This window comes from Mustela lutreola, chromosome 2 (assembly GCF_030435805.1).
Source record: "Mustela lutreola isolate mMusLut2 chromosome 2, mMusLut2.pri, whole genome shotgun sequence".
NCBI lineage: Eukaryota > Metazoa > Chordata > Mammalia > Carnivora > Mustelidae > Mustela > Mustela lutreola.
Window position 1 is genome coordinate 93,186,451 of NC_081291.1, and position 25,265 is coordinate 93,211,715.

Consider the following 25,265-nt stretch of genomic DNA (forward strand, 5'->3'; position numbering starts at 1 on the left):
GCACCATGAACTTATTGCCACAGTTTGTCTCTGGGAAGCCATGGAATTTGCCTCTTTACAGAACACAATCAGGATTTATCTTGGACTACCTCCTGAGCTCCAGTGTCTCCTGCAGAAGAAATAGTCCCTGCATCTTTCATCAAGGTACTAAGAGATTTGGGTAAATGATACAGAAAATGTTGGGTTTGTCAACATTCACATGAAGAGAAAGAGGACAGTTAAATACATAAATAATTGCATTTCTCAGACATAGATTTCTGACCTTCAGCCGGCGGTCTGGATCTCCACTGCATAGAGAATTGACTGATACTTTGAATGATTTCCAGGCTGGGCTTAAGTTATTCATAACAACCTGAGGAAAGAAAGAGAGGGGGTGGAGGGATGAGTTGGGGAGGAAATGCTTGACATTTTCACATTTCAACATTAAAAACTGATTGAGAAGCATTGTGGTGCTTATGAAAAGGACAATTGCCTGGAATAGATGTCTTAATGAAAACTGGGAGTAGAAAACCTTTTAAGGGTTCCCATGAAGTGGGTCATTATGGGCAGAACTCCTGTAGTCACTGGCTGGAACTTTGTGTCATAAATAATGACAGTAATACAGTCCAGCATGTGGATGCTGGGGATGACCCCTTCCACATCAGTTGGAGCTAGGATTGAGGAGGCAGGCCTGCCTCTGGATCTCCAGTTCTATAGGACTGTCATTCCTATGACAGTGTAAGTAAAGACTATTGGTTGGTGTAGAGAGTGTTAGCAGATCATTTCTACTGTTAAAAAACTGAGTGGTTTTGATAACTCGTGACCTTGACTCAGAGCAGATTGCAAGTCAGAGGAGAAGTTTCTAAAAGAAAAATCCCAGGAGCATACTTATACCAGCTATCCTAGGAAGATATAATAGCATAGATCTTCAGATCTTCAGTGTCACAAACTAAGTCTGTAATAGTGGAATCCTTTCGGAAGCAGCTTACTAATTAACCCTTCCCAAGAATCCAAACAAGTCATCTTAGTCTGTCTTCAATATGATTCAAATAAGTCAGCTGGGCTTAGAATGTATTGAAGTACTAATGTACTTGCTCTGTGCCTAGGATTGTACTGTGTGCTTCAGGAAAGGGGTTCCAAAGTGTGGTCCTTAGAACAGCAGGAGAATCAGGGTCACCTAGGAACTTGTCAAAAGTTATTTTTAGATTGCATCCAGACCTACTAACACAAAGTTTGGAGGTGGGCTCCTTTATGATTCTGATGCATGGAATTCGAGAACTACTGCTCTAGGGTACACACAAATGAAGTCATATAGAATTCTGTTATATCGATTTTTCTTCCTATGAAATTTTTAGTTAGCAGAAGTCTTAGCATTATAAAAAAATTAATTCTCTATCCAAATAACATAATTATTTTATAAGTGATTTTATCTTCTACTGGATTCCTTAATATACCTATGAATTATTTATTGTATCATGGACTCATTATTAAATTACTTTTAATGCATTAAAGTACAAAAATAATGTTCCTGTGGGGCTTTGTCTTGTACTCTGATACCCTGGGGATGATCAAAGTGATAGTGAGAAGAAAAGTTAGATAAAAGTGTTTGGGTTAATTTAAAGTTCTCTCCTTTGTATAAAAACACTAAGAAGTGATGATATTTCATTGCAACAGTTTTGAAAAACTCAATTGCAGATCAAAGTTTCAACTAGAAATTTCCTATGAATTTAGAATCCGTGTGTGTGTGTGTGTGTGTGTGTGTACTTCCCCCAAGAGAATGGTAGTGTCTAGTATTTATTTCATATCTGTTAAATAAGAAAGAGGAAAAAAATCGATGTCATGTTGCTGACTCATTGGTAAACCTTACAATCACATTTCTTGTGAGACTTCAGAAGCCCCTCAGCAATGAGGTATGGGAGGAGTTCTAGAGATTCTTGGGAATAGGAGAATTTACCAATACCAATAATGAAAAAAGGACTACTGTCAGGAACAGAGGAGAGAGGGATCTTATGAGAGAAATCTAATAATTCAACCTCCATCTCCTTTCTGTCTGCACATTAAAGTCCTCACTCACTGACTGGAGCAAAAGCACGAATGGACACACCACTTCTAATTCTCACCAAAGTTTATTTACTTTTCCTGGAAGAAGTCTGTCTCACCAAAGGAATCTGTATGTGTGAAAAAAAACTCTGTTTGGTGGTAGCAATTAGGTGCCACTCAGAGAAACTACTGCACCTCAATCTACTCCCCAGGGATTGAATTCCAGATAATCACATTGTACTATAACATACAGTAGACATACTACCTATACTCAACTCCATTCATTATCCATTCTTTTATTAATACATTTTATTAAATGCCAACTACCTACCAGATGATATCCACAGATGTTGCCCATTCAAGACTATTTAATTCTTGTTTACCTTAAATATGACACAAAAAGTTCCCCTAACGCTACTTGAAACTCTATTACTTCAGGAAAATGGAAGTGGATTTCTAATGTGAGGTAGTGAGAACATGGCACCCCCACTATTACCCTATGAAAATCATGATGGTTTCTTCTTCCTTTACTCCACCATTGTGTGTGTATGTGTGTAGACACAACAGTCTTCTCTCAGCTCTGTCATTCATCACAATCACCCCACATCTCTTTACCAATGTACTTCTCATGGACTCTCTTTGACTAACTTGTAAATAAAATAGAAAGTGGAGATTGGGGTTGGTTGTTGAATGGGTGTGTGGTACTGGGTGGTGGTGGGGGTAATAAGGGATAAAGTTTGGAGCACCAGGGAAAAAAAGGAAGGGGCTCGAGAAAGAGATGCAGCTAGATCAGGTGGCAGCTGAGACAGGTCAGCTGTTCATTGGATAGGCCTGATATCAGCCTAGTGTACAAACTTTTACTGGGGAGGCAGATCGGCTTCCCAAATTATAGTGAAGCTCAGGACAAACAAACTCCGTTCAAACCTCTGCTCTACCCCCTGCTAACTATGAGAACTTAGAAAGTCATTTGAGTTCCCAAAGATTCAGTTAATCAACTATAAAATGGGAGTAATAATAAACATGTCAAGGAATTATTGCAAGAAGTAAATAAAATAATGCATATAAATCACTTAGCACAATGCTTGGTGCCTAATCACGCTCATTAAATGTTAGTTAACATTCATATTCTTATTATTAATAAATTGCTGACTGTCTGTATTGAAGGTCAACAATGGAAAATTGGGGTGAGAAAGGGTCTTCTAATATCTAAATTGAGAATTAAAAAAGCTACATGAGGCAGAGAGTCCTCTTAAAGACAGCGAAGACTTCAGGTCTGAGTGCATAGCTACAGACATCAAGAAATGTTAAGGGGCTTCTAGAAACAGGTCAATTTATTATCTTAGGAGATGAGATGGCATAGCTGAAGATGACTCTTCTCACCTCAGTTCGATGTACAAGCTGCTGGGTTGCATCATCATTCATACGAAATATTTCCAGAAATGGGTCAGATTTACTGAAGAAATCCTAAAATAGATAAACAAAAATCAGTTATTCCCCACCTATACATATTTGATCTTGCCTTGAATCAAATGCCACTGAATTTGACCTTCCCCGCTTTGTTCTTGGCTAGAATGAGCTGCATCTGAAATTCAAGTTCTTTGAGAAGTACATTCTTGGTTAAGTAAAGTCTAAAGTATTCTGCAAAGATCAATTCCAATAATCTTGTTTGAAAAGCAACGTATCTGTTGTCTTAAAATATTAATTATAGTTATTGTTAAAGGCTCTGTCTGATGATGGCAATATCTGGGTCACCTGTGGATCTGTTTTTATTTTGTTTCTTGGTTCTTCCCCTTGGTATACCAGACACTGTATAAGAAAGATTATAAACACTTCAGATGAGTCTTTAGCTTCTGACAAGCCATTAGAAAGGGGGCAGTTACCTAAATTTGATTAAGATTGAGCTATTTCAAGATTGGTTTCTCCAAAAATCTCTAAAGTCACGATATGTTTTTGATTCATCTATTCTTTGAATATTGTCTTTACAGGGCTCTAACTGAAAGGCCTTGTGTTCCTAAGGGCTGTTGTTCCTTGACATGCTCTCAACCTTTATTTTTGTGAGACTCTCAAAGGCTTTGTTTATCTCCCTAATCTCTTGGCCCAGGTTTTTTGTTCAGTTTCTCTTTGTGCTGCTATTTGCTAATTAGTGATTGCCTCAGGAGGAAAAGACACTGAGACTGTTTTTCTGGTTCATGAATCTTGAACAATAGCTCTCTCGGTATCCCTGAACTTCAGTTTTGTTTCTCTAGGCACATGAGATGACAAAGGCCTCTTCTCGGTTTATTTCTTGGTAACTATTTTCTGCTAGGCTTCTTAGCCTCTCTACCCATGGTGTTCTATGAATCAGCCTTGAGGAATTTCCCTGAGTGGAAAATCTGGATAGAATGTCTGAATCACTTCAGTGGATTTCTCTCCTATTTTGGCCGCTCAAAACTTGACTGCCTTAGGACCCCTAAACAGATGTCTCTTGCACCTTACCCAGCGTTTCTAGCCAATTTAAGTGGAAGAATAATGTAAAACAAACAGGTACTTCATTACTGGAAATAATCATAACCATATCTTTCTTTAAACTTCTTTTTTATTCCAATGGATTATAAACTCTCAGAAAGGAGGAATTATATCTGATTTCCTTTTATATCTCTACCATTTCCTCATCTTCCATAAGGTCTAGGCTTTAGTGGTACATAGTGTGTACTGAGTGTATGAAGGGGTACATTTCTAAATGAAACAATGACATGAGTACCTGGTATAGAATAGGAGGCTATCTGAATGGCAGCCTTAGTCACCACACTCTTATTGTGTATTTCATCAGGTGATTTCCCCCCCCCCCCCCCAGAATTCTAGCCTGCAGCTGAGCAAAATGAAGTCCATAGTCATCCTAGTCTTCAGCTCAACAAAATACTCTTAGGAAATATGCTGATCATAACAGTCTTGTGCTTTATGTTACTATATAAGGAAGGATAAAATTTGGTCTCAACCCTCCAAAGGTGCCATCTGGTTTGGTGGTAAGACAAGTACACAAATAAATATAACCCAAGGCTAAGAATGAATGAGTGAATGAATGAATGAACAACAGACAAGAGAGAGAGATGGATTTGCACTGGAAAATATGGTTGTGAGGAGGGTATTTCTAGGCAGGAAACAGACTGTGTGAACATGTGAAAGAGTAAAGAGAGGGGCACCCGAGGCAGGTTAATTCCACTGCAACCTAAGGATGTGTAGGGGAGGGGTTTGAGACTGTTCTGGCAAAGTCAGCTCCATGATATGAAGGCCCTAATATGCTTAACCAAAGGCTTTGCACATGCCTTGGGAAGCAGCTGGCAACCAATGATGGATTTTGAGCAGAAAAAAATAAAACTGGCCCTCTATATAGAGTAAAGAATATCAGCCAGGGGTGCCTGACTGGCTTAGTCAGCAGAGCATGTGACTCTTGGGTGTAAAGATTACTTAAAAATAATATATTATATACATAAAAAATATACATAAAAAAAGAATATCAGCCTAGAACTTTCATAAGGCACCTTAGAAAGAAAAAAGATGGGAGGTAGATCTATCTATCCCCCTCTATGTTCCTCCCACCCTACCCAGAGCTATACACCACGAGCCACAACACCCAGAGTCTGGAATACATCTTTTCACTCTTATTTTTGAAGGTACCAAATTACCACAGACTTCATCTTGTCAAAAACCCACAGTGACTGCTTTTATCAATAAGTCTGTCCTGCAAACCTTGTCCATCCACCAAAGAGGCCCTTTTCCTTCCCAGACATACTGCTAGAGGATTCCTATCTCTAACACATTTACTCAAGGCATACACACCCCACCCCCCTTATTTCTGCTTCAACACTTGTTTTAAAAAATTGGAACCCCAGGGTGGGGTGGGGTTATGGACATTGGGGAGGGTATGTGCTTGGGTGAGTGCTGATTCACAGACCTGTACTACTGGGGATAAAAATACATGTTTATAAAAAAAATTTAAAAAAATTGGAACCCCCCCTTTTAGCTCCCTTTGTTAAAAGATGTGAGCCGCATTAGCTTACTCCTAGATGCCCTTGGACTCCTCCCCAGGTGCATCAGGCTTTGTTTCCTTAAATAGATGATTGCTCCCTCAGGGAACATGTTGGTGAATTGCACTTAAAATTGCTGACCACATTGGAGGAATCTATCATTATTTTTCTTTTTCCTTTCATTGATAATTTTGAACTTTTGTTATTATTTTTACTTAAAAATAGAATATATAGAAAAAGAGAAGGGGAAAAAAAATAGCCCATATTCTTACCCATAATTCCACAACTATCAATATCATTCTGGTAGATACTTTTCTAGAATCGAGACATAATTTTCTTTTCTTTCTTTTAAAAATATATTTGTAATCATACTTTACATACACTTTAATACTTTTTTTCCTCCTGGTAGTATGTTGCAGGGCTTCTTCTATTTTATTTTATATTCATTTTAAATACTAGTTAGGCTTAGCACAGAGATGTTGTCAGGAGGACATAAGAAGGGAAGATCAGATATGAACTCTGCCCTCAAGTAACTGAAAATCTAATATGGGCACACTGCCTTTAGAACTGCTTTCAAATCCCAACTCTGTATGCAATCTGCATGATCTGAGGCAAGATATTTAATTTCTTCAAGTCTCAGTTTCCTGGTTGGCATTTGGAGAGAATGTCACCTTTTGCCTCCTGGCATTGTGGAAGAATTAAAGAAGGTGAGTCTAGTACCTGGCAATGATAAGCACTCAAAAAGTGTTGCTGCCACGATTATTATCAATAGAAGAGACAATGTATGAGGACGCTTTGTAAAGCTATCAGGGATGATTATGACTAAGAAGGCATCTGATTGTTGGAAATAAAACAATTCATAAGCAGCTCAAAAATATCTTACATGTACATCAGAAATTTGTAGTTTAAAAACACAACTCTGGTCTGATTGTATGGCTATGTGACACAAACTGGAATTTTTGGCTGTTTTTGGTTGATTCTCAGCATTAAGATGGCCCTTTGGACAGCTCAGTACCAGCAAGGTTAATGACACAGGCATTTTACTGAAGGTCTTCTATGGTGAAATTTTTAATAAAATCAAACAAAGGAAATTTAGTCATGCAAGAGGGCAATAAGGAATCAGCTGAGGTTTGGAATAGAAAAGGAAGCAGCGCATTTCTATGGCAGTGATCTTAAAAATGAAATACTGGAATAAGAAAAGATTATCTGAAAGATTCGGGGTCCAAACCAAAACCTGTAGCTTCCTACTCTTGTGACTTGGGGCAAACTGTTTATTTAAACTTAATAATGCTTCATCTATAAAATGCAAATAATAATTTCCACCTTTGGGAATATGGTTTTGAATTTTGGGGATAATGCAGGTTAGACACCTGACACTTTGTACACTGCAGATGCTCATTAATTGTAACTTGCTATCATCAACTCAGGTTAGATTAGTTTTTAGGCAGGCATACTTGAACATAGTAAAATCATAGCCTAGCAGGTAGGGATTTAATGTTGCTTTGGAACAGGGGTTGGAAAATATGGTGTGTGGCCTAAATCCTGCTCACTGCTTGATTTTGTGAATAAAGTTTTATTGGAACACTGCCACACTCCTTCATTTATGTATTGCCTATGGTTGTTTTCATGCTCCAAAGACAGAGCTGAGTAGCTGGGACAGAGACTATATGGCCTGCTAAGTCTAAAATATTTACCATCTGGCCATTTATAGAAAAAGTTTGCTGACCTCGGCTTTGGAGTCTTATTTGCTTGTCTATACAGCACCCCATCAATCTAGGATTGTGGGAACACTAAAAATGTACTTTATAATATTACTATACAGATGTGGTGACCAGCAGTGTGAGAATCCCTCCAGCATACCAACATGAATACTTTCTCAGGAAAGAGAGGACAAAGGATACTCTGTTAGCTTGAATGTTCTAAAGTGATTACAGTCATATCTCTACTTACTTATTAGATTAATTGCCAACTAGCTGCTAATGTAACAAATGTGCTTTTAGGAATTAGAAAGTCCACCTCTCCATTAAGTGAATTGCATTAACATTAGATAAGTAAGTTATTTCTTGCAAACCTAATCTATTTTATTTGTGCCTGCCACTGAAGTCCTTGAAGATTTCAAGGACTCTGGATTTCCATCTTAGGTGGAAGGCTGTTGGTCTGCTGACAACATTTTTACCTTTAAAAATGACTATTTCTATCAAGAGAAAGGGGGTATTTCTCTCTCACTGTAGTTTTCAAGGTACTAAGTGCCCCCCCCCCCCGGTATAGCCTACCACAGTAGTTCTCAAACTCTTTTGTCTTAAAACTCCTTTGTGCTCTTAAACATTATTGAGGAGAACGGGGAATTTTTGTTTATGTAGATTTTATCTATCAGTATTTACTCTATTATAAACTAAAAATGAAATTTAAAAAAACATTTGTTATATCATTTTAAAAATATAAAAACAAACCCAGTACACATCATAATAAAAATAGCATTTTAATGGAAGACAATTGCCTTTTCCAAATTTAAAAAAGTGTTCAGAAAAATGTCATTCCTTTACATTTTTGCAAGTCAGTTTAATAACTTAATGGCTTAATAGAAGGCAGTAGGATTCTCATATCGGCTTCTGCATTTAATCTGCTGTGATATTAGGCATCATGCCAGTTTCAGAAAACCATTTTACACATGTGAGAAAATGAGAGTGAAAAAAGAAAATAATATCTTGGTGTTATTATGAAAAGACTTTTGACCTCATGTAATCCCTTGAAAGGGTCTTGGGACCTTGGACAACTCTTGGAGGACTGCTACCTAGGGCAAACCTTTACCTCCTTCCTCCCTGGCTTCCTATTTCCCTGAAATCCATGGGAACATTACCAAGTCCTCAATATCTAGAGACCCATTCAACATGTATTCATTAACCCCTTGCCCTGAAGAAAAATCTAGATTTTGATTAGGCAACCTGGTTAAGTCCCCTTCTGTCACTGATTATGTGCATATGTGTGTGTGTGTGTTTGTGTGTGTGTGTATCCTTGGGTAAGTCATTTCATATCTCTGAACCTCAGTGTTCTCATCTGTTAAAGTAGGCAATTGCATTAGTCCAGAGGCTTTCTATCTGACATATTTGGATATCTAAAGATTATCAGAATGATAACAAGGTGACTGGGGATCCTGATGTCCTATAACCATGGTCTGAATTGGATATGATGTATTTTCCCCACATATTTACACTGAAAGTTTTCCAATGTATATAGAAATTAATCTCATGACACTAATGAAAAAAAATGTTTAAATTAAGACCTTTGTCTTAGTCACTTTTAGTCATGATATATTTTCTCAATTAATAGATATAAGTTCAGCTGCTAACATATAGGTAGCTACAATATCATTGGATGCTCAAAGCTAAAAAGGGTCCTCCTTAATAAACTCGGGACTATTTTTCCAGCTGTGACATGAAATAATTGTACTATCTTATTCTGATTCTGCACCTATCACAAAAAAATCTGGCAAATTGCATTTTCCAAAGATGGCCACCACCATGTCCACTGTCCACATGCTTTTCTAGAATATGACTTTGCCACTCCCCCATCAAAGTGTGAATCTAACTCCTCTCTCCTTGGCTCTGGGCTGGCCCTATGACTTAACATGTAACTAACACAATGCAGCAGAATTGATGCTCCATGACTTCCAAATCTAGGTCAGAAGAGGCCACACAGCTTCTTTTTTCTTTTGGGTTGCTTTCTCTGGGAAAAGCTAGCCACTGTGTGGGAAATGGGACTAACCCAAGACCACTATGTAGGTACTCTGGTTGACCACCCCAGCTGACCCCAGCCTTTCAGCCATCCCATGTGCCAGGAATGTGAACAAAGCTAGACTGCACTCTCCAGACAAGGTCCTCCCCAGCTGAGTATCACTGAGTGACTTCTGTCAACATAATAAGCAGAAGAATTGCCCCATTGAAACTTGTTTCCATTTCTGATCCTCAAAAACATGACATGTAATAGAATAAGTTAAGTCACTAGGTGTTGAGATGGTTTCCTGTGTAGCAATGGATAACCAGTACTATGTATTAACAAGTATTATCAGCAGTAGTAGTATCTGAGTAAATCATCAGACCTTGCTGAGCCTTAGTTTCCTCAAGAGGTTGTTTGAGGTGATCTCCATGGTATCATTTTGCTCCTTAATGCTACTCTTTCCTTTTTTCACTTGAGACCAATTCACCTTTCGGTCCAAAGAGGAACAATGGCCTCTGCTTTGTGCTGAACAGGACCTGCTCTTCTCTGGATTACTAAGGAGATTGGGCAAGATGCCCACATTATGAATGACCTGTAGTCTACAGCTTTGGAGTGGGGATCTCAGCACTGACAAGGTCCTTGGATAATGATCCCAGATAAAGGTGGGAATGGCCACCTAGAACCATATTAAGTGCTGCATGATGCTTTTTCAGCTTTTTGAGCAAGTACTCATTGGAATGAAGGGAAATTGTTCAAACACATCAGAGCTAATGGGCCCTCTAACAAACCCCCAAGTCCTCTTGCACTGTAACAGAAGTCAGTTAGAGGGCGGATTAGAAGTGCTTAAGAGACTGTTAAGTAGAAAGAAGCCATTATAAACCATTAGCTGAGCAGCTTAAAACTGCCCCACACTGACCCAATGGCTTATAATGGCACCAGGAAAGATAATACAAAGGAGCTTTTTGAGTTATTCTAAAACTTGGAGAGATGCTGGGGGAGAAAAACCATAGCAGCCATCAGGAAGTGAGGAGTAAAAGCTAACATCCGACTGACATCAGTGCACACCACAGTTCCCAGCACCTCGCTCACACTAATGTTCATGAATGTTTCACATAATCTACTCAGGACACCAAAAAATCCAAACTCATTCGTAAGGATAAAGTCTTTCCTGATGTCCCCAGGCAGGATGAATTAACCTTCTCCAGACAGCAGTTATACATCAATTATCACATCCCATCATGGTTATAACATTGTATCTTTTATAGTTTAAATTTATATTTCATTTAATTAGGCAATGGATTACAGGTTGCAGCTGTGAGAATGGTTTAAAGGATGTCTTTACCCCACCACCTGATGCATAACAAGCATGCGACAAAGGTTTGGTAAATGAATGATGAATGAAGAAAGAATGAACAAATAAATTAATTAATGAACATAAAAATGGTCTAAGTACTGTTCATAGGTGAAAATGACCGTGATATGTCAGGCGATAAATAGCTGCCTAAAACTTTAGGGAACTGCCTGATACATCGCTTTACCTTTTTCAGCCTAATTCCTGTCTGCAATTTAAAAAGTGGTACCACCTCCCCAAATCCCAGATTCTCTAGTTGTCCTCTAGGAAATGAGTTCTTTGTGAATACATTTATTAATGTGATATGTTTTGACTTAAGGATATGGTTGGAGGGAAATTGTAAATATATGGTGAGGTTGGAAAGGACACTCCTTCCCTTTTTTAATGGGTGGAGACTGAGGAACTTCTGTATAGGTAAGACTGACATGGCCTGTGATGGGTGGAAGTTGTCAGATATAAGAGAGAGAACACAGATGGGAGTCAGATTCCCCTGGAATGGACTTAGAAATGAATCCTCGGTTTTAACCACTTATTAGCAGGGTATGGTAGCCAAGAAAACTGCCTTAGAAACCTCCCACTACAGGGAGTATAACTGACCAAAGGCCCCAGCTGCTGTGCCCTGAAATACATCTCTTATTTTCCATACTTGCACTGAGGCCAGGCTTCCGGTGGGCTGCTTCCAGCTAGTGCCTGCATGTGTAGGGGACATTAAGGCAGGCACGGGGGACATGAAACTTCCCTGCTGGGCAGTATTGGCCCTAGGACTCTTTGATGGCCTTGTTTAAGCTTCCTTAGACTGGACATTCCAGGACACTTCTGCCCACCCCTTTTTTTCTCTCTCTCCTTTACTCATGGTCAGACTTGCATTGCAATCTGCAGATTTCCTCCCCATGTTTCTAATAAAATCCTTGCATATTTAATCCTGTTTCTGGGATTATCCAGACTAACACATGGAGTGACCTTACACAAGTTACTTCATCTTTGAATTCGTTTCCTCACCTGCAAAACAAAGTTAATAATGCCTGCTACATGGGAGTTATAAGAATGATTAAATGTGATAATGCATGAGAAGCTCTTAATCTTGTGCTTGGAAAATACAGGTGCTTCAGAAATGTCACTTCTCCTCTCTTTCATGTCATCTGTTTTCTTATGAAATGTTCCTAGCAATAGGGTCAAACTATATTTACCTGTGCACATTGACCTGGGCATGTGGGAACAAATGAAGCCTTGGTGTAATAAAATTGTCTTCTTTTAATTATAGTCCCTCCCCCTTCTCATCAACTGGTTCTTAACTTGGGGAAAGTCTTACTTTGGAGACCTCTCTGAAATCTTTGATCTGTTTAATAATGTGGATTGAAAGGGAAAAAACAGCTGCAGGGTGAAATCTGATTAAACTTTGTGTGCAAGCTTTATTACTTCCTTCAATAAGGTTAATGCCAAACACTTTACCTTGTCATCCAATTTCCGAGCATTGAATGCAAGTTCAACGTAGTCATCGTTGCCAGATAATTCTTCTGCAATCACCTAAAGGAAAAGATTTTCACATATTTTGAAGTGTTTTCCAGAAGATTTTGAAGTCATTTTCTGATCTGAGGACCCAAGATTAAGAGAAGTATTTAAATATTTAAAATGAAGAAGGTGATTAAATTTTTCTGGGATATGTAGAGGAGCAAAATCTCCAAGATGTCTTAGAGGAAAGGTGACAAGATGACATATTGTTCTTCTGGGAAAGAACAAGGGCCAAAGGCAAATCTCAAACTGGGGTTCACCATCCCACAGCTTCTCTGGGTTTGTGTGCTTTGGGAGTAAGCCTTTGGATCCATGGCTTTTTAGAGCACCAACAGTCTTCAAAGACTCTTTGAACCATCTGTATGGACTGAACATGGAAGTAAAAAAACAAATAGCTTGATAGGAATGCATCATTTAAAATACCCAAGCAATAAACTCAGGTAAGTGCTTGTGAGAGTGGTCAAAACTTACACCACAGGGAATCTTTTTGCATTTTTCCCTTAAAAATGACCTTAACTTTAAAAAAAAAAAAAAAAAAAAAAAAAAAAGAATCCGTCACTTTCAAGTTAAAATGGAATGTTCAAAGGATCTCAGGAGCTTTGTTGCCGCTTACCCCCCCCCCCCATCCCACTTAAGCAATTCAGATTTTCCTGGTATATTTTTCTACTTTAAAAAAAATTTTGTTTAGGCAATGATCAGACCACTTTTACGACCTTTCTCAAGGGCTCTAAAACGAGATGCCAAAGTTTTAAATACTGGAGTTTTATTTGAAATTTTAAGGTTTGTTTTAGAAATACTTTCAGTATTGTCCAACTGAACATTATGTGATGACAGAACTGTTCTGTAACCTGCACTGTCCAATACAGTGACTGCTAGCTACATGTAATTACTTTTTCATGAATTTTTAAAAAAAATTCCAGTTAGTGGAAATACCATACAGTATTGTATCAGTTTCAGGTATACAATATAGTAATACAACTCTATACATTACTCAGGGCTCATCATTGTTTAACTGTACTCCTTAATCTCCATGTGCCATTTCAGCACCCCCCCAGCCCTTGACTAATCATCAGTTTGTTTCCTATAGTAAAGAGTCTATACTTGGTTTGACTCTCACTCTACTTTTTAAAAATCTTTTCCTTAGTTTTGTTTCTTAAATTCCACATATAAGTGAGATCATATGGTATTTGTCTTTCTCTGACTGGCTTATTTCACTTAGCATAATACTTTGTGGCTCCATCCATGTCATTGGCAAGATTTCATTGTTCTTTATAGCTGAATAAAAGTCCAGGCATATATATGTATGTATGTGTGTGTGTATATATATATATATATATATATATATATATATATATATAATCACTTCTTCTTTATCTAGCCATGGACCCTTGGGCTGCTTCCATAATTTTGCTATTGTATATAATGCTGCAATAAATATGGGGGTTCATGTATTCCTTCAAATTAGTGTTTTTGTATTCTTTGGGTAAATACCCGATAGTGCAATTATTGGAATCATAGAGTAGTTCTATCTTTAATTTTTTGACGAGCCTGCGCCCTGTTTTGCACAGTGGCTGCACTAGTTTGCATTTATACCAACAGTGTAACAGGGTTCCTTTTTCTCCACATCCTCACCATCACTTGTTGTTTCATATGTTTTTGGGGTTAGCCATTCTGACAGGTGAGGTGATGTCTCATTGAAGCTTTGATTTGTATTTCCTTGATGAGTGACATTGAGCATCTTTTCCTATGTCTGTTGGCCATCTGGATGTCTTCTTCAGAGAAGTGTTTTCTGCCCATTTTTAATTGGATTATTTATTATTGGGATGTGGAGTTGTGTAAGTTCTTTATATATTTTGAACACCAACCCTTCATCAGAAATATCATTTGCAAATATCTTCCCCCATTCAGTAGGTATCTTTTAGTTTTGTTGATCATTTACTTTGCTGTGCAGAAACTTTTTATTTTGATGAAGCCCCCAGTTTATTTTTGCTTTTGTTCCCCTTGCCTCAGGAGACATATCTAGAAAAAAGTTGCTATTCGGGGCGCCTGGGTGGCTCAGTGGGTTAAGCCGCTGCCTTCAGCTCAGGTCATGATCTCAGGGTCCTGGGATGGAGCCCCACATCGGGCTCTCTGCTCAGCAGGGAGCCTGCTTCCTCCTCTCTCTCCCCGCCTGCCTCTCTGCCCGCTTGTGATCTCTCTCTGTCAAATAAATAAATAAAATCTTTAAAAAAAAAAAAGTTGCTATTGTTCAATGCCAGAAATTTCTATGTTCCAATGCCAGAGCATACTTCCTATGCTCTCTTCTAGGATTTTTATAGGTTTAGGTCGCACATTTAGGTTCTTAATCCATTTCGAGTTTATCTTTGTGCAGAGTGTAAGCCAGTGGTCCAGTTTCATTCTTTTACATTTAGCCATCCAGTTTTCCCAACACTGTTTGTTGGAGAGGCTGTCTTTTTTCCCCTTGCATATTCTTACCCCCTTTGTCAAAGATGGGTTGACCATATATACAAACGTGGGTTTACTTCTGGGCTTTCTATTCTATTCCATTGATCTATGTGCCTATTTTTGTGCCAGTCCCATACTGTTTTGATTATTACAACTTCATTGTACAAATTGAAATCTGGAATTGTGATACCTCCAGCTTTGTTTTTCTTTTTCAAGATTGATTTGGTTATTTGGAGTCCTCTGTAGTTCCATACAAATTTTAGGATTGTCTATTCTACTTCTGTGAAAAATGCTATTGGTGTTTTTTTTTAAAGATTTTATTTATTCATTTGACACAGATCACAGGTAGGCAGAGAGGCAGGCTGAGAGAGAGGAAAGGAAGCAGGTTCCCTGCTGAGCAGAGAGCCCGATGCGGGGCTCCATCTCAGGACCCTGGGATCATGACCTGAGCTGAAGGCAGAGGTTTTAACCCACTGAGCCACCCAGGTGCCCCTGTTATTGGTATTTTGATAGGAAGTGTTTTGAATGTGCAGATTACTTTAGGTAGTATGGACACTTTCACACTATTTGTTCTTCCAAACCATGAGCATGGAGTATCTTTCCACTTGTTTGTGTCATCTTTAATACCTTTCATGATTTTCAGAGTATAGGACTTTCACTTCCTTGGTTAAATTTTTCCTAGGTATTTAATTTTCTTTGGTGCAATAGTAAATGAGATTGCTTTCTTAATTTCTCTTTCTGTTGTTTCATTTTTAGTATATAAAAATGCCATGGATTTTTGTATGTTGATTTTGTATCTCGCAACCTTACTAAATTCACTTATCAGTTTTAGTAAGTTTTTTTTTTTTTTTTTAGGATTTTTATTTATGTATTTGACAGAGAGAGAGAGCACACATGCACAAGCAGGGGGAATGGCAGGTAGAGGCAGAGGGAGAAGCAGGCTTCCCAATGAGCAAGAGCATGATGTGGAGCTCAATCCCAGCACCCTGGGATCATGACCTGAGCCAAACCCAGATGCTTAATTAACTGAGCCATTCAGGAGCCCAGGTTCTAGTATTTTTTTTTTTGGTGGAGTGTTTAGGGTTTTCTTTATGTAGTATCAAGTCATCTGCAAATAGGGAAAGTTACTTCTTCCCTACCAATTTGGATGACTTTCTTTCATTCCTCTTGTTTGATGATATGGCTAGGAAGTCCAGCACTATGTCAAATAATAGTGGTGAGAATGGACATCTCCATCTTGTTCCTGACCTTAGAGAAAATGCTCTCAATTTTTCACCAGTGAGTATAATGTTAGCTGTGGGTTTTTCATTTATTATGTGAAGTGTGTTTCCTCTGATACTATTTTTTGAGGGATTTTATCATGAATGGATGTTATACTTTGTCAAGTGCTTTTTCGGCATCTATTAATATGATCATATGATTTTTATCCCTTCTTTTATTGATGTGATGTATCACATTGATTTGCAAATACTGAGTCACGCTTGCATCTCAGGTATAAATCCCGCCTGATCGTGGTGAATGATTCTTTAAATGTATTGTTAGATTCTGTTTGCTAGTATTTTGTTGAGGATTTTTGGCACTTATATTCATCAGAGAAACTGGCCTGTAGTTCTGTTTTTGCAATGTCTTTATCTGGTTTTGGTATCAGTGTAATAATGGCTTTATAGAATGAATTAGGAAGTTTTCCTTCTATTTTTTGGAATAGTTTGAGAAGAATAGGTATTAACTTTTCTTTAAATATTTGGTAGAATTCACCTGTGAAGTTGTCTGGCCCTGGACTTTTGTTTGCTGGGAGTTCTTTCATTGCTGATTCAATTTCATTGCTGGTAATTGCTCTGTTCAAATTTTCTCTTTCTTCCTGATTCAATTTTGGGAGGTTATATGTTTCTAGGAATTTATCCATTTCTACTAGGTTGCCCAGTTTGCTGGATAGAATTTTTCATAATATTCTGTTACAATTGTATATTTCTATCATCTCAGTTGTTATTTCTCCCCTTTCTTGTTTTTTATAAGTCTAAAGTCTGGCTAAAATATTATCAATTTTACTGATTTTACAAAGAACCAGCTCCTGGTTTCATTGATCTGTTCTTTTTTTTTTTTTTTTTTTTTTTTTTTTTTAGTTTCTATCTTGTTTGTTTCTGCTCTAATCTTTATGATTGCCTTACTTTTACTGGTTTTGGGTTTTGTTTGTTATCATTTTTCTAGTTCCTTTAGTTATAAGGTAGGCTGTTTATTTGGGACTCTTCTTATTTCTTAAGGTGGGCCTGTATTGCTATAAACTTCCCTCTTAGAACAGCCTTTGCTGTATCCCACAGATTTTAGACCATTTTATTTTCAACTTCATTTAACTCCATGTATTTTTTTTAATTTGTCTTTGATTTCTTGGTTGGCCTATTCATTGTTTAGTAGCATATTATTTAACCTCTGTGTATTTGTGTGCTTTCCATGTTTTTCTTATGGTTGATAACTAGTTTCAGAAAAGATGGTATGATGCCCATCTTTTTGAACACGTTGAGACTTGTCTTGTGGCCTAATATGTTATCTGTTCTGAAGTATGGTCCGTATGTACCTGACAAGAATGCATATTCTGCTATTTTAGGATGAAACATTCTGAATATGTCTGTTAAATCCATTTTGTCCAGTATGTCATTCAAGCCACTGTTTCTTTAATTTTTGTTTGGATGATCTATCCACTGAAGTAAGTAGGATGTTAAAATCTCCTACTATTATTGTATTACTATTGATTAGTTCCTTTATGTTTGTTATTAATTGCTTTATGTATTTGGGTGCTCCCATGTTGGGTGCATACATATTTACAATTTTTATATCTTCCTGTTGGATTGTATTGTTTATGACTATATGGTGTCCTTCTTTGTCCCTTGTTACAGCCTTTGTTTTAATGTCTGTTTAGTCCAATATAAGTACTGTAACTTTGGCTTTCATTTTACTTCCATTTGAATGATAGTTTCTCTATCCCTTCAGTATGTATGTGTCCTTAGATCTGAAATAAATTTCTTACAGTCAGCCTATCATGAATTTTTTTTTTTTAAATCTACTCCATCATCTTATGTGTTTTGACTGGAGCATTTAGTCCATTTACATTCAAAGTAAGTAGTGATATGTGTGTATTTATTACCATATTGTTACTTATTTTATGGTTGCTTTTGTAGTTCTTCTCTGTTCCTTTCTTTCCTTGTTTTCTCTCACAATTAGTTAACTTTCATTAGTAAACTATTTGGATTCTTTATTCTTCATTTTATGTACATCTATTACTGTTTTTTGATTTGTGGTTACCATTCAGTTTATATATAATGTCTTCTGCTTATAGAGGTCTATGTTAAGTTGATGGTTACCTTAATTCTGCACTCATTCTTTACTCTTCTCCCCTTTATGTTTCAGATACTTGGTATCATATTTTACAGCCTTTTACTTTGTGCTTCTCTTGACCAATATTTATAGATAAGCTTAATTTTGTTTGTTTTTGTGCTTCCTATTTTTCTTACTCTTACTTGTGGTATTTGTTTTCTACTCACAAGGTCCCCCTTAAGATTCTTTATAAGGCTGGTTAGTGGTCATGAATTCTTTTAATTTTTGTTTGTCTGGGAAACTCTTTGTTTTCCTATTCTGAAAGATAGCCTTACTGGAATAGAGTATTCTTACTGTAAATTTTTCACTTTTAGCACTTTGAATGTTTTGTGCCACTCTCTACTGGCCTGCAAAGTTTCTGCTGGAAAATCAGCTGATAGCCTCCTGGAGTTTCCTCTGTAGGTAACTGCCCAGTTTTCTCTTTCAAACTTTAAAATTCTTTATCACTCTGTTTGCCATCTTAATCATAGGGTGTCTTGGTGTGGACTTCAGTGGGTTGAGTTGTTGAGGGATTTCTGCACCTCCTGAATCTGATTCTGTTTCCCTCCCCACATTCATAGCCACATATAACTCCTAAACACTTGATATATGGCTAGTGTAAGGTGTGAGTATTTTCTTTTATTTAATTTTGAATAATTTTATTTAAGTTTAAATAATCACATGTGGGTAGTGGCTACTAAATACAATGACATCACTCCAAACTAATATATTAAAGAGGAGACTTAAAATGCTGAGTTCTCTGGTCCTTAGGAAACAAACCTAACCTTGGACTAATTGCTATTAGAGCAGATTTTTAATTCTCAAAAAAATGAGAGGCAGGAATAGGTAGTTTGATTATTTGAAAATGCCAGACAATTCCATATTCTTAATTTTCTTGACAACTCCATCTTTGCCCTCCACCAAAACCTACATATTAACTGCAAAAGTGCTTAGTAGAAGTGAGGGGCCTCGGGGCACCTGGGTGGCTCAGTGGGTTAAAGCCTCTGCCTTTGGCTCAGGTCATTATCCCAGGGTCCTGGGATCAAGCCCCATATCGGGCTCTCTGCCGAGCAAGGAGCCTGCTTCCACCGCCCCCCCCTCCCCTGCCTGCCTCTCTGCCTACTTGCGATCTCTATCAAATAAATAAAATCTTTAAAAAAAAAAAAAAAAAGAAGTGAATGGCCTCACTTTCAAATACTTTTTCTATCTCTTTCTCCTAGGGGTAGAAGGGTCAAAATTGTATTGGCAAAAAGGAAAAAGATACAAGAAGGAAAGGAGTAATCTGGATAGCTAAGCAGTTGTGGTGTCAATTCCCAATACTCAGAGAGTCTGCTTCCTACTGCCAGGTTTGGACCAGATGCTCCATCTGGGCACCTGAACAGAGGGCTGCTAAGGAAGGGCTTACCGTGATGGAGGATTTCCCTGCTGTGTTCCCATGCTTCAACAAGGATTTAGACAGTTTTCTCTGGGAAACAATCTGCACAAAAGGAAACAAAATGTAGAAATACTAGTTAAATGATTGTAGGTCTACTTTTTAAATTTTTCTTTACAAAATTCTGTATTTAGAATTCTACTTGAAATTATAACACTATGTCTGTTTATTTCTAGGCTTTTTTCCCATGAAACTCCTAAATATAGGTTATTCCCTTCTTTCTTCTTATAACATATTATGTAAGAGAGTAAGGGCATGAGAAATTATAGACAAGTCAGTCAATAGGAGGTGACTTAATCTGAAGCATTTACAACAAAATTAGATGGAAAATGTTGGATATGTATATTATGATAAAACAGAAAGTTTCAGAATGATCTCAAATTAGCACTAAAATCTCTGTATAAAGTAGGGTGGGCTACAGGGAGGAAAGGAAACCCCAGGTCTAAATATACACCTTCTGTATCTATAATCTCTAGAGTTCTGTTTTTAATATATTCATTAGGAAGCTATAAAGTCAGTCATTAGGATACTGATGCCCAGACAAGCGAAAAGGAGTAATTGGAGTCCTCTTCATGATTCAGTGCTAATGCACAATGTGCAATGACAACTAAAGTTGCTATTATATTGGGAGCTATTCTTAGCAGAACTTGCCCCACCTGCCTCTGCCTTCCCATTTTTGAAAGAAATGTATGAAGGATATATTAAGGGGCCCTGAAGGATATGCAATTTATGATTCTCAAAGGAGAAAAGACTTAAAACAATCAATGACAACTGTGCTCTTGCTGAGAGAGAACAAAGTCATACCTTGCAGTAGACAGCCTCTATCTAAGATGGCTCCCTATGGTCCTATTCATGCCATTGTGCAGTTCTCTCTCCTTGAGTGTGGGATGGATCTAATAACTGGCTTCTAATGAACAGAATACTACAAAAGTGTTGGAGTATCCCTTCTGAGATTAGGTCACAAAATGAATGTGACTTCCTTTTGATCATCATCTTATTCTTCTCTCTCAGAGCCCTTGTGCTGAAGGAAGCAAGTTGCAATGCTGTGAGTAGCCCTATAGAACAGCTCAGGTGGCAAGGAATTGATGTCTCCAGCCAGCAGCCAGTGAGAACCAGAAGACTGTCAACAGATCCATGATGAGCTTGGAATCAGGTCCTCCTCCAAGCTAAGTCTTGAAATAACTGTACCTTCAGAGCAGCCTTGTGAGATACCCTGATCCAGAGGACACAGCCACACTCTCCCCCAATTTGGTGAGATCATAAATGCTGTCTTTTTTTTTTTTTAAGATTTTATTTATTTATTTGACAGAGGGACAGTGACAGCAGAAACACAAACAGGGGGAATTGGAGAGGGAAAAGCAGCCTCCCTGCTGAGCAGGGAGCCAGATGCAGGGCATGATCGCAGTACCCTGAGATCACAACCTGAGCTGAAGGAAGATGCTTAATGACTGAGCCACTGAGGCACTCCCTAAATGCTTTTTTTTTTTTAAGCTGTCAAGTTTTAGAGTAATTTTTTATGTAGCAATAGGTAACAATGTACATTTGATTTACAGAACAGGAAAGGACATCACTGTGAAAAGCAGGGAGACAAACCCTTTCTCTGACATCCTTATCTTTTTGTCTCTGTGTTAGAGCAATGAAAATACTATGACTATGCTGTGTCAAATACAAAAAGTTCATAGAACGTTCCTAGTCCAAGCAGTTTTAAAGAACTTGATTCTCAACTGGCTACGATCTGAAGAGAAGAGTATTTTTGTAACAAATCACCTGGTGATGGATGATGAAAATGATGACAATGAAGATGATTATGATAATGACAGCAATGGAAACTCCCATTTAGGAGTACACATTCCCAAAATATTACTTAGCCTTCATTATTCTAGCCTCAGTGTTAGCCACTAAGAATAGAGTGGTAAGCAAAGTCAGTTACAATATCTGACCTCATGGAACTTACATTCTGCAGCAGAGATAGGCATTAACCAAATGGTCAAATAAATCAAAATAATGCATCACTAAAGAGAGATACATTGGCTGTGGTGAGAACAATAAATGGATAAGTGGTGGGGTAGATGAGAGTAGACCACTCCAGAATCTTCTACAATAGTCTCGGTAAGAGATGGTAGTGGTGCTGGAAATGGAGAGAAGAGGGAAGGATTTGGAAATGAACTACTGGGATTTCATCAAGATCAAAAGCTTTTGCACAGCAAAGGAAACAGTTAACAAAATCAAAAGACAACTGACAGAATGGGAGAAGATATTTGCAAACGACATATCAGATAAAGGACTAGTGTCCAGAATCTATAAAGAACTTAGCAAACTCAACACCCAAAGAACAAATAATCCAATCAAGAAATGGGCAGAAGACATGAACAGACATTTCTGCAAAGAAGACATCCAGATGGCGAACAGACACATGAAAAAGTGCTCCATATCACTCGGCATCAGGGAAATACAAATCAAAACCACAATGAGATATCACCTCACACCAGTCAGAATGGCTAAAATCAACAAGTCAGGAAATGACAGATGCTGGCGAGGATGCGGAGAAAGGGGAACCCTCCTACACTGTTGGTGGGAATGCAAGCTGGTGCAGCCACTCTGGAAAACAGCATGGAGGTTCCTCAAAATGTTGAAAATAGAACTGCCCTATGACCCAGCAATTGCACTATTGGGTATTTACCCTAAAGATACAAATGTAGTGATCCAAAGGGACACATGCACCCGAATGTTTATAGCAGCAATGTCCACAATAGCCAAACTATGGAAAGAACCTAGATGTCCATCAACAGATGAATGGATCAAGAAGATGTGGTATATATACACAATGGAATACTATGCAGCCATCAAAAGAAATGAAATCTTGCCATTTGCAACAACATGGATGGAACTAGAGCGTATCATGCTTAGCGAAATAAGTCAAGCAGAGAAAGACAACTATCATATGATCTCCCTGATATGAGGAAGTGGTGATGCAACATGGAGGCTTAAGTGGGTAGAAGAATAAATGAAACAAGATGGGATTGGGAGGGAGACAAACCATAAGTGACTCTTAATCTCACAAAACAAACTGAGGGTTGCCGGGGGGAGGGGGTTGGGGAGAAGGGGGTGGGATTATGGACATTGGGGAGGGTATGTGATTTGGTGAGTGCTGTGAAGTGTGTAAACCTGGTGATTCACAGACCTGGGGATAAAAATATATGTATATAAAAAATATATGTTTATAAAAAATAAAAAATTATAAAAAAAAAAAAAAAAAAGAAGAGAGAGAGGGATGCATTATTGAATTAGATGGTTGTGCGATTCATTGAGATAAGGGACACTTGAAGAGGACATTAATCTGGGGGAGCAAAGAACATGTATTCATATTTGGGGCAGAAAGCAGATTAGAGCAGATTGAAGAAGAGAGAAAGAGGGAAGGAAACTGAGCAAACATATGAAGATAATTATTTCAATAAGTTTGGCTATAAAATGAGGTAGAGAGAACAGAATCTGAAGGAAATGAGAAATGAAGTAGAGTTGTTATTTTAGTGGTCACTTTATTTCTAATTTTATTTCCCCACAAATTTGGTATTGTTAATTTCCTCTTATAGATGATAAAAATAGGACACAGAGGTTAAGCAACTCTTCTAAAGCCACAAGGCTAAGAGGAAGTGGCATAGATTTGAACACGGGTCTGACCCCAGAAACTGATCTCTAGCTACATTTGACTGGTATGTGAACTCAAAAAAGAGATTCAGAAAATTTTCACTGCTGGATTTTCACTCTATGTGTTTGCTTTTAAACCCTGTGTTTAACCCTCAATATGTGAACATGAAGAAGACTGAAAAGAAATGATCATGTTAAACCTCAAGAATGGAGTAATCTGAAGACACTGGCTTTGGTTAAGGGCAGTGTAGCATAATGATTAAGAACATGGTTGTTTTTGTTTTTGTTTTTGTTTTATTCATAGCTGGTTATCAATAAAATGACATGAAAAATTTTCAGATGGTAAAGGAATTAGCATTCTTTCCTATAGTTATGTTTGAATCTAAATTATTCGTATTTCCTACAAATCAAAACTGCAGTGGGATACCACCAGTCAGTCACATCAGGCAGAATAGCTAAAATTAACAAGTCAGGAAATGACAGATGTTGGCGAGGATGTGGAGAAAGGGGAACCCTTCTACACTGTTGGTGAGATGCAAGCTGGTGCAGCCACTCTGGAAAGCAGTATGGAGGTTTCTTCAAAAAGTTGAAAATAGAGCTACCCTATAACCCAGGAATTGCAATACTGGGTATTTACCCCAAAGATATAAATGTAGTGATTTAAAGGGGCATGTACACCCCAATGTCTATAGCAGCAACGTCCATAATAGCCTAACTATGGAAAGAGCCTAGATGTCCATTAACAGATGAATGGATAAAGAAGATGTGATGTGTGTGTGTACACACACACACACACACACACACACACAAAATGGAATACTATGCAGCCATCAACCCCCACCCCCACCGAAATCTTGCCATTTGCAATGACATAGATGGAACTAGAGGGTATTATGCTAAGTGAAAGAAGTCAATCAGAGAAAGACAATTATCATATGATCTCACTGATATAAGGAATTTGAGATGAGGATCATAGAGGAAGGGAGGGAAAAATGAAACAAGATGAAACCAGAGAGGGAGACAAACCATAAGAGATTCTTAAACTCAGTGAACAAACTGAGGGTTGCTGGAATGGAGTGGGGTGGGGTTCAGATGGGATACCTGGGTGATGGACATTAGCGAGGGTATGTGCTATGGTGAGTGCTGTGAATTGCATAAAAATGATGAATTACAGACCTGTACCTCTGAAACAAATAATACATTATATGATAATAAAAAAATAAATTTCCAAATAAATAAATAAATAAGTTGCTTATATTTCCCACCCTACTCATTAAGAAGGTTCAAGTGGTTCTTCTTCTGTAGTCAGAATCATTATCCCCTTTCCCTCTGCGTTCACAGATTATCAAATGTTTTAGAAAAGCTACTATTTCCTAGAAAAATACAAACATAATTCTGGAACTTGAGATGAACGAAAACATAGAGGAAACACAGGAAACAGACAGCAAAGACATAAGGAAGATTTTATAGTTTCTCTCCGGGGCATTTTCGGCAAGGAGGAATAGGGAAAACACATGAATCAAAGACAAAACAAGGGTCACTGGTAAGCAGCATCCAGGCCAAAATCTAACTAAAGAAAGGCAACATATCTTGTTTCCCAAGTAAATCTGGCCTCAGAGATACTATTGTTCATTGTTATTGTTTCATCCACATTGGTGTCCTAACTCTATGGCTCCAAATGACCCCAACCATCCTCTCAGTGTTGTAAAAACCCACTCACTGGAATACCAGGTGTGGGTATGGGTACACTGTCTTTACAGACTGTATCTTCCAACATCCACATATTCATTCTTCAAGCAAG

The 25,265-nt window shown here is 37.9% G+C and overlaps 1 protein-coding gene across 2 annotated transcripts in view; it reads right to left on the reverse strand.

The window, feature by feature from the left end:
• CPNE4 (copine 4) overlaps nt 1-25,265 on the reverse strand; it is a 477,586-nt gene that overhangs the window by 110,880 nt on the left and 341,441 nt on the right. For both annotated transcript variants that reach the window (XM_059162603.1, XM_059162604.1), the window contains exons 4-7: nt 19,793-19,864; nt 12,538-12,612; nt 3,400-3,483; nt 263-352 (exon numbers count right to left, since the gene is read on the reverse strand). In XM_059162603.1, the coding sequence (XP_059018586.1) occupies nt 263-352; nt 3,400-3,483; nt 12,538-12,612; nt 19,793-19,864 (321 nt within the window). The remainder of the gene's footprint in view (nt 1-262; nt 353-3,399; nt 3,484-12,537; nt 12,613-19,792; nt 19,865-25,265) is intronic.